The sequence below is a fragment of the Anarrhichthys ocellatus genome, unplaced genomic scaffold (genome assembly GCF_004355925.1).
Source record: "Anarrhichthys ocellatus isolate YVR2014 unplaced genomic scaffold, GSC_Weel_1.0 scaffold342, whole genome shotgun sequence".
NCBI classification, from domain to species: domain Eukaryota; kingdom Metazoa; phylum Chordata; class Actinopteri; order Perciformes; family Anarhichadidae; genus Anarrhichthys; species Anarrhichthys ocellatus.
Window position 1 is genome coordinate 1 of NW_022280336.1, and position 10,159 is coordinate 10,159.

Below are 10,159 nucleotides of genomic sequence, written 5' to 3' on the forward strand. Positions count from 1 at the left end.
TATATATATATATATATATATATGTATGTATATATATATATATATATGTATGTATATATATATATGTATGTGTATGTATGTTCAGTTTTTTCTTTTCTCTTTTGTATGATTTGATGATGATCTGACAGGAAGTGGGAGGAGCCTCAATTCAACACCTGTCCCTGCTCGCCCACCTGACCTCGCTCTCCCTCAGCCACCCGCCAATCTGCATGGTCGCCCATAGCGACAGCCAGGTGCCGAAGCTCCGCCCCTTCCTGCCGCTCCGCTCGTCGCTGCCGTGTGACGTTCACCTGCTGAACCTGAGGACGCTGGAGGACCCGCAGGTAACACCTGGAAACACCTGGAGCAGTGCTAAAATGTTTTCAGGACTTTACCTCAACAATTTAAAAATATATTGATTAATTAAAACAAATAAATAAACAAAAAACTCTGGAAAACTTCAATAGCAGATTTAAATAAATGTAAATGTATAATATTTATATTTATGATAAAAAGTCACAGAAAAAACAATTACACCTGAAACTATAATTGTCCATTATTTTAATCATCGATTATGACACTTTAAGTTCTCCAAGATCTCTGTTTGGTTCTTTGGCGCCTCCTCTGGTGATACAGTGTAACTACACTGTGATGTTTTTAAAGTTTCATCAACATCAAAACAAACAAATTGAATGTTTTGTTTGTGTTTGTGGACAAACAGGAAGCAGAAAGTCCGTCACAGGAAGTGGCTCTACTCCTCCACAGGAAGGGCTTTGATTGTAGCTCCGCCCCCGAGCTATCACTGGAGTGCACATGGAGCGCGCACGAGGAGGTGAATGACACATAGTATTTATTTATTTCGTATTAATTACTTGAAGCCATAATTCCTTTTTTTATTGATATGTTTTCAAAATACATAAATATATAACTTGTTTTTAATGTGTTCTTGTCTTTTTAATGCTGTTGATATTTAATTGTTTTCCTTTGTTTTAAATTAGTTATTTTCATTAAAATATTTTTCTAGAATTAGGTAATTACATTTTAAATGTTCTTTAATTAGTTTTGTCTCTGAGCGGACTTCCTGTTCTGTGTTCCAGGTGAACTTGGACAATCTCTTCTCTCCTCTCCGGTTCCGGTCGGTCCGTCGGTCCGGTCTCACTCTGCTGCGGGAAGACGACGAACCGGAATCCGCCCGGCAACAGCAGCCGCCGCGCATCACCAGCCTGCGACCAATGGAAATCAGCGCCTTCCGGGTCGAGATCGACTAAATAACAAGAACGAACGAATCAGAAGCTACATGAAAACAAACATTATGTCTAAATATAAAAGATAAAGATTATTATACATTTTAAATGTAAAGTAAGCAGCTAAGATGAAGATCAGTTGAACATGGAGGTTTGTTAATGTTAAAAAAACATGAATAAAAAAGGGAAAAGACACAAATAATTAAATTATTTTTAATAATTATAAATTGACAAAATATTAAATATAAAATGTAACAAATGAAGGAATTAAATATTTTTTCTGATTTTTATTTTTTAAGCTGGAGATGTCTGTTAATGTGACAATATTTTACATGTTTCTACTGTGAATTATAGAAATGTTAATATAAATAATAATTCACAGGTAAAAAAAACAAAACGGGTCCTTCTAAAGGTCAAAGGTCAGAGAGAGAAAACACTGAAATTTAAACTGAAGTTGCTATGGCAACAAAAACTACTTTTTGTTTGTTTGTTTGTGTGCGTGCGTGTTCATAAAATGTGGAATTGTGGGTAAACTGTAATTTAGTGTAATTGTACATGAATGTTTCCAGACTGCACATATTTAACATGTTTTAAATATTTACTCGTTAAATGTTGAATATTTGTTTTAATATAATTTGCTGTGAAAGAGACATTTTGGGAAAAACTGTTAAATCTTCTGGGTATTTTTTTTAATCAAGAATTTCTTTATATATATTTTATATGAAGATGTTTGTTGTTGAAACAAATCTGAAAATGAAAAATGTATTTTTTACTTTCATGAAGTTGTTAAAATGTTTTGGTTTTCTAGTTTATTTTGGGACAAATTTATGGTTTTAATACAAAATAAATGATTGTTTAATTTTCCTTGGTGAGAGCTTTTCTGCAGATGTTTCTTTAGTCTCCAGCCTTCATAAAATAACTTCAGTGTCTCCGTCCATCAGTGAGAGATTAAATATTACATCACTACGTTTAATTGTTTTATTGGTTTCAGTTCCTGGTTAAAGTTTTACAGCCAGCTGTTAATTCTCTTCACATCCAGACGGCTGTCAGAGAATAATAAGATAATAGCAAACATTGTGTATCTGTGGCTGGTAGAACAGTGATGAACTCTCTTTTCACAACGAGCATCATCTTCAACACAGTTACATCTGAACTCGTCACAAACACACAACAGAGACTTTAAGTCCACAAGACCACGAACTGAGGTCCTGATGGAGGATTTTATAGATCAGAAGAGCTTCAGAGACTTTAAATAACTTTACTTATTGTTGTCTTTTATATATTTGACATATAAATATATTGATATACATAACAGATCATACACACACATATATATATATATATATATATATATACTGTGTATATATATTAACACAAGCTGAACTCGTCAGATCCGTCTCTTTGTTGTCTGTTAGTTATTAAAAGTTTGACGACACGAATCAGTTTGATTTCAGAGTTCTACTGTATTCTGATCTGTGATGGTACAGTTCTACTTAGTATATTGTGTAAATACTTATGTACTTGTACTTTTGCTCTGAACTCAGTAGATCTTCACCATTTGTGTTAACGTACGTGCTCAGATGTATCTTGCAGTTGTGTAATGGAAATGCTATATTCTGATCAGTATTTTATAATTTTATAAGTAAACTGTTTAATAACTCGTCATTGTGCAAACTATCCCAAGCTTGCATCATATCACTTGTGATCCATGCAGCAGCTGACTGCCTGCACACATCCTCTTCTTCTTGCTGTTGAACAACACTTCACATGTTCTAACCCTTATGGATAAAACGTACACATCAGTGCGTCTGTTGTTCTGCAGATGAAGCTCTAGTCTGGGGCTGATGTTCCAGTATGCAGCCCCCCCACCCTTGATCACTCTCTATATGACTCTGTGTGACTTTATCTCTGGAGCGTTCACTTCTACACACTCTCTGTGACTCTGTAGAACTGGGCCTCTTCTTGAGAAAAGAAATCATTCAAAACACAACTTCTGTTTCACCAGATTCTTCATTTCAGCTTAAAAACACTCACACAAAGTGGCTATAGAACATTATTGTTCACATGAACCTGATTATATTCACGGTTTATCAATAATTCATTCAAGTAAAACCAAAGAACGTTATCTTCTTCAGTTTTTGTTTTTTTCCAAGACTTTTTATTTGAACTTTTTAATTTCTTTATTAATATTTTGTCCTCTGTCGTCTTGTTTCTTTGGTCTTCACCAATGAGGTCAGCTGATTTACAGGAAAACTATACCGACCTGATTTTCTTTAAACCCGGTGGAAGGTGTAGCGTCCGGAACACGGGGCGGATACTCAAATGATGTATTACTTTATGAGATACGCTGTTTATCCTTCTAGTTATTCTTTTATTATTCATTTATATAATTTTATCTCTCTATAGGAGTGTCAGATAAAGTTAATCAGTTACTGTCCTCTGGTGGGACCCAGCTGTTGTTTGATTGGCTGCTCTGATCATATGATTTCTGAGAAACAACTCTGAGATGGATAAAAAGCTGACGGGACAGACGGAAAGTGGACGTCCTCTGCTGAGACTGAACGGTGAAGTCTGAGCGTGCTCAGTGCTGCTGCTTCATACAAAGAGGTAAGAACCAGAAGTCAGAGCTTCATGTGTTAAAGCTGCATTCTCTCTAGTGTCCACCAGGGGGCGACTCCTCTGGCTGTATAGAAGTCTATGAGAAAATGACTCTACTTCTCTCTTGATTTATTACCTCAGTAAACATTGTAAACATGAGTTTATGGTCTCAATCTCTAGTTTCAAGTCTTCTTCACTACAGCATGATGTTCATTTAGTACATTATGGTCCATTTAGAGTCACACAGACCATAAAGCAGGGGATGCTTTAGGGCGGGGCTACACGGTGATTGACAGGTGTTTTCTTCTTACAACTTTTACTCTTTCACAGTGTGTTTTTCACTTCATCAAAGATAATTGTAACTCTAAACTGAGTAATGCAGTAGAACGGTCACGTCGAGATTTATGTTTGTTGAGTTTTACCGACATAATGTCACAACGACATGACATCATCAAAGCTCCCCAAAGTTCTCCATTTTCTCCTCCCATCCACGTAGTCAGAAAGTGTTTGATGTGAAAAAACCTGCCTCACGAAAACCTGCGAGAGTCTGATGGTGTGATGACTGTTGAGATCATTAATATATGATCAATAACTATCATCTACATAAAGATCTAGAGGAGTAAAGTGTGACTGATCAGAGAATCACGTCTCTGTGTGATGATATCACAGCTTCTCCTCTCTTTGTTCATAACCAGCCTTTTAGTGCACGTGAGCGTGCCCTTCTGCTCTGCTCTCGCAAGCTCTGTTAGCTACACATTGCTCTGACACTAACAGACATAGTTTTACACATTCTTGTATATTTCTCACATTCTGTTGTCAATTTTTGTATTTGTAATTTGAATTATGTCTTCATACTTTTGCACTGTGTTTATTGTTATGCTGACTATCTGTGTCTCTTCCTGTCTCCACAGAGACGCATTTTATAATCAAAGTTCAGCTCGTTCAACAGACGATGCAGAGACAAACTTGTGAAGACTTCACGATGATGTTCCCAGTACAAAAATAATGTAACTTACCCCCCCCCACTGAAGATGAATCACAGGACTGGGGAAGAAGCTCTACGGAGACGGACTCAGGAACAGAAGATTGTTCGCTATTCTCCCACACTGAAGATGAATCACAGAACCCGGGAAGACAAAGACCACGGAGCAGATTTTCTCCTTTAAAGAACAATCTCACAAAACAAGCGGCTTCGTTCATCAAAGTGTTTGACAACAGTGAACACAGGATGAGGCAGGTTGTGAAAGAGTTCCAGGAGATCGCTGAAGAAGTAAAAGAGAAGCAGACAGAGATAACATTAGCATATGTTATTGGAGGAATCGCATGTGCACTCGGCATCATTACAGCTCCATTTACTGGGGGGTTGACCTTAATGGGAGCAGGAGCAGGAGGAGGTGTTATTGGTGCTTCAAACAAAAAAACAAAACAGCACGAGAAAGAAAGTGTAAATAAATTAGAACAACTGAGGAGAGAATTCTTGGCAATGATTGAACATCTGGAGAACAAGCTGCAAAAAATAAATGAGACATGTGATGAGTTGGAGCAGATCAGAGAGGCAGACATGGAGGAGTTACAGGATGAGAGTAGTCCAGTTTGCAAACTGAAAAGAAGGAGTGAAGACGCCTGAAAACAGCACAGAGTTAATACGCTTCATCAACCGGTCAGCTGGTCAGCTCCAGAAGATCATTGAGAAGGTTGAGGAGATGAAGAAGGAACTCAAAGTCTTCAGAGGAGAAAAGTGAATATATGAGCTGCAGTGTGAAGAAAACGCCTCAATTCATAATTTTTATGAGAATCGTTTTCAATTTCTGCTCGTTAGAAATAAACTTCTGTGTTCACAGGACACAACTTAGTTAGGTTCAGACAACTAAACAACTTAGTTAGGTTCAGACGACTAAACTACTTAGTTAGGTTCAGACGACTAAACTACTTAGGTTCAGACAACTAAACAACTTAGTTAGGTTCAGACGACTAAACTACTTAGGTTCAGACAACTGAACTACTTAGTTAGGTTCAGACAACTAAACAACTTAGTTAGGTTCAGACAACTAAACTACTTAGTTAGGTTCAGACGACTAAACTACTTAGTTAGGTTCAGACAACTAAACAACTTAGTTAGGTTCAGACGACTAAACTACTTAGTTAGGTTCAGACAACTAAACAACTTAGTTAGGTTCAGACAACTGAACTACTTAGTTAAGTTCAGACAACTAAACAACTTAGTTAGGTTCAGACAACTAAACTACTTAGTGTGGTGGAAAAAAATCTTTTTAACCTCCCAGTGAGAAATAATCACGATGGAAACTTCTTAAAGTATTAAAAACATATTTAATGAACAGACACTTCAATCATAATTCAGCTGAATGGATAGAGCTCTTTCCCCACGGATGGTTCAGAGGTCTAACAACAATAAAAAGACAAAACAGAGTATATATGCACGTTATCTCGTCTCCTCTCCCTTCACCCTCCCCCTTGCAGATGTTGTCGGCCGCTGCACCCACCAAGGCCAGGTTCCCAGCCTTTTCGTGGGAAGAGGGTTAGGGTGGTATATGCAGGTTTAACTGATACAAGTTATAACTAAAAGAACCATATGATAAATTTCCACAACAGTTAGGAAGATGAGTTAAATAAACTCTTTATTTTACAGTATTTACATGAAGCTTTGTCGACTTGTTATCTGCAGTGATTTTAGTAGTTGTGGAAATGTTAATGTTAAGATGTGTTTTCCTTTTAGAATTATTAGTGTTTGTCATGTGACTCATCTGAATTGATTTGTTTCATGTTTATTTTGTCGAGTCTGTTTCTTTATACTGATTTTAAAACAGTTTTGTTTGATATTTGGTGGATATTGTTGAGATGTTGTCTTTCTGTGTGAAGTTTATTTTCTTACATTTACATCAATACATTATACGTATGTTGTTTTTAATCAGTTTTATATATTTTTTGTTGAGAATATGTTCTCTGGTTCTCTGGTGATTTTTTTGTTGTAGCAATGTTAAAGTTAATATTTTGGTCCTCTTCTTAGTCTCTATGATCAGTTTTTTCAATCATTTAAAAAATAATATTCTTAATTTTGGTTCTTGAAGATAGTTTTGCTTTTTAACTGAATTATTCTGTTTCTGTGTCTCGACTGCTGCATCTGTAATACTTATCATTGTGATTAATAAAGTACTCGATCTATTCATCTAATGTGCTGTTTATATTTCTTTAAGTCTACTTTCTGAATGCCATTGTGTTGTTGTTGTTGTTTGTGATGACTGGTGATGATCCTGCTTGTTTAGTTGTTACAGGTTTTGAGTGACATCAATGATGATCATCTAAAGGTGTTTTAGTGCAAAATCACATAATAATCTGATGCTGCTCTGTAACTGGAGGAAATAAAACTCAAGATTACGTGAGAGGCTAAATAATGTTAAACTTTACACTGGCCAACACAAAATGGCAAAAAAATCACATCCGATATTTTAATATGATAAAAAGCTTTCGCTAGCAGACCGCTAACATCCTTAGCATTCGTCTATGAGACTTTGCAGTAGCCTCGTTAGCGTAAGCCAACAGCCCTTTCCTTTTAGCACCTAGCTAGTTGACTTTAAAATATGGAGGTGAAGCATTTCCTCTACAGAAACTAAAGAATTTTAATTGTGTGACAGTTCAATTCCAATAAAAATGTTTTTGTTTCAGACATTTAATCTCCGTTTATAACAGCAGAGAGCATCGCGAAAAATAGGACAGCGTCAGCGAAGCCGCTGCTCCTGATTGGTTAACTGATTCCATCACTGGCTAATGATTGGCTCCTGGTTGCTAGACCATCATTTTACGGAACTACTCTGCTGTAACACGTCGTCTGATCTTATTATTTGTTTATTCGTCATACAACGCGAGAAAACGACACGTGAGAGACATTACATTGTGACACAATCACGGAAAAATAATAATTTATTTAAAAAAGAATGGAGACGGAGGGAGAATAACACCTGAAGATGGCGGTCATGTAGCGTCGTGAATGTCAACTGCCGTAAAACGTCAAAGAAGAAGAAGCGGAACCGGAAGTGACGTCCAGCTGGTAAACAGACGTTCTGGGGGACGTTTCTTCAGATGTTCAGAATCTACGGACTTCTTCATGACTGCGCAGGTGAGTTTTCACGAAGCTTCCGTATCAACGCTCCTCAGGGACCGACGCTGTCTTCGGGATGTTTGACACCAGACTGCGTTCACATGTCCTCTCATGTAACACGCTGCTGGAGGCGAATGTGACGCACCGGCCGTGCAGCGAGAGTAAACAAACGTTTAAAAAGCACGTGTTCATGTGAATTGATCGGTAGTGTTAACGCCGTAGTGAAGTCAAGTTATATTTGATATGATTTATTGCTTCCTGACCGTTGTTAAGATACATGTGGTGTTGTTAGGGGAGGAATTGTTTCAGTTTAGAGGTTTCTAAATGGAGATTGGTCTAAGCTGATGTCAGCATCACGTGACCTGAGGGCAGAAATACAAACCCTCGTGAGCAGCACGAGGAGGCAGACTGTGTGAAAACATAAAGCCTCCAGTCAATGCTGTTACAGCTTCAGGTGTGTGTGTGTGTGTGTTGTTCTTCTTCAGGTGTGTGTGTGTGTTGTTCTTCTTCAGGTGTGTGTGTGTTGTTCTTCTTCAGGTGTGTGTGGTGTACTTCTTCAGGTGTGCGTGTTGTTGTTGTTCTTCTTCAGGTGTGTGTGTTGTACTTCTTCAGGTGTGTGTGTTGTACTTCTTCAGGTGTGTGTTGTACTTCTTCAGGTGTGTGTTGTACTTCTTCAGGTGTGCGTGTTGTTCTTCTTCAGGTGTGTGTGCGTGTTGTTCTTCTTCAGGTGTGTGTGTGTTGTTGTTCTTCTTCAGGTGTGCGTGTTGTTGTTCTTCTTCAGGTGTGCGTGTTGTTCTTCTTCAGGTGTGCGTGTTGTTCTTCTTCAGGTGTGCGTGTTGTTGTTCTTCTTCAGGTGTGCGTGTTGTTGTTCTTCTTCAGGTGTGCGTGTTGTTGTTCTTCTTCAGGTGTGCGTGTTGTTGTTCTTCAGGTGTGTGTGTTGTTCTTCTTCAGGTGTGTGTGTTGTTCTTCTTCAGGTGTGTGTGTTGTTCTTCTTCAGGTGTGTGTGTTGTACTTCTTCAGGTGTGTGTGGTGTTCTTCTTCAGGTGTGCGTGTTGTTGTTCTTCTTCAGGTGTGTGTTGTACTTCTTCAGGTGTGTGTTGTACTTCTTCAGGTGTGTGTGTTGTACTTCTTCAGGTGTGCGTGTTGTTCTTCTTCAGGTGTGCGTGTTGTTCTTCTTCAGGTGTGCGTGTTGTTGTTCTTCTTCAGGTGTGTGTGTGTGTGTGTTGTTGTTGTTCTTCTTCAGGTGTGTGTTGTACTTCTTCTTCAGGTGTGTGTGTTGTACTTCGCTAAGAGCGTGGAGCTGACCGGAGTGAAGGAAGAGATTGTTGCCGTGCCGACACCAATCAGCAGCCGGGACCTCTGGAGCCTGTTGCTACAGCGACACCCGAGGTACCGAGATGAGGTCACTAAAGGTCGTCCACTGCAACATAAACATCATCAACATAAACAACATAAACATCAACATAAACAACGTCAACAACATGAACATCAACAACGTAAACATCAACAACATCAACATCCACAACATAAAGGTCGACGACACGTGACGCTGCTGATTGATTCTCATCAATACTTCTGATCAGATCTTTGTCTGGACTGAGACATTTATTCACAATTGTGTGTGTGTGTGTGTGTGTGTGTGTGTGTGTGTGTGTGTGTGTGTAGACTCCTCCTCCAGGATCAGGTGGTGTTTGCGGTGCGTCATCAGTACGTTGCCATCGGTGACCAGGTGGTGACTCTGGGAGACGGAGACGAGGTCGCCGTGGTGCCGCCGCTCAGCGGAGGATAAAGAGGAGGAGTCAGTTATTCATATGAACCAATCAAATGTTTCAGATCCATGAACAGGAATGTTTGTGTTTCAACATGAATAAGTCTAAAAAACACCCTGAGAACATTATCATATTATTTAATGATTAAAACCTCTTGGATCAATATTTAATACGTTCTAATGATATATCAAGAAATATGAATGTTAATTATTTTGATGTATTCTGTCTCAGATGACCGAGTCAGAGGAGCGGAGGGACGTCTTCAAGCTGAGCCGTGATTGGCTGTCAGTACAGGAAGTGGTTGACGCCGTCAGCAGCTCCTCCTGTGGAGCCATTTCAATGTTTATAGGTTCAACTTTTATTCATTCATTCAATCCATTAAATATGTTTATTCATGTTCAATAAGGGGTGTGTGTGTGTGTGTGTGTGTGTGTGTGTGTGTGTGTGTGTGTGTG

At 38.5% G+C, this 10,159-nt stretch overlaps 2 protein-coding genes across 3 annotated transcripts in view; both read left to right on the forward strand.

Annotated features, from left to right (window-relative positions):
• The first annotated feature begins 131 nt into the window (after nucleotides 1-131).
• Nucleotides 132-1,449, forward strand: LOC116401320 (alpha-mannosidase 2x-like). The gene is made up of 3 exons (XM_031879664.1): nucleotides 132-323; nucleotides 701-811; nucleotides 1,077-1,449. Exons 1-3 carry the CDS (start codon nucleotides 210-212, stop codon nucleotides 1,245-1,247), a joined length of 396 nt encoding a protein of 131 aa, XP_031735524.1. The 5' UTR covers nucleotides 132-209; the 3' UTR covers nucleotides 1,248-1,449.
• A 6,398-nt stretch (nucleotides 1,450-7,847) lies between these two features.
• Nucleotides 7,848-10,159, forward strand: part of mocs2 (molybdenum cofactor synthesis 2) — a 3,158-nt gene continuing 846 nt past the window's right edge. The window contains exons 1-4 of one of the 2 annotated variants that reach the window (XM_031879663.1): nucleotides 7,848-7,953; nucleotides 9,203-9,324; nucleotides 9,601-9,733; nucleotides 9,936-10,133. In XM_031879663.1, coding sequence (XP_031735523.1) covers nucleotides 7,942-7,953; nucleotides 9,203-9,324; nucleotides 9,601-9,724 — 258 coding nt within the window. In that variant the 5' untranslated portion in view covers nucleotides 7,848-7,941 and the 3' untranslated portion in view covers nucleotides 9,725-9,733; nucleotides 9,936-10,133. Of the gene's footprint in view, nucleotides 7,954-9,202; nucleotides 9,325-9,600; nucleotides 9,734-9,935; nucleotides 10,134-10,159 lie in introns of those variants that run through there. The other variant, XM_031879662.1, reaches the window with a different exon arrangement.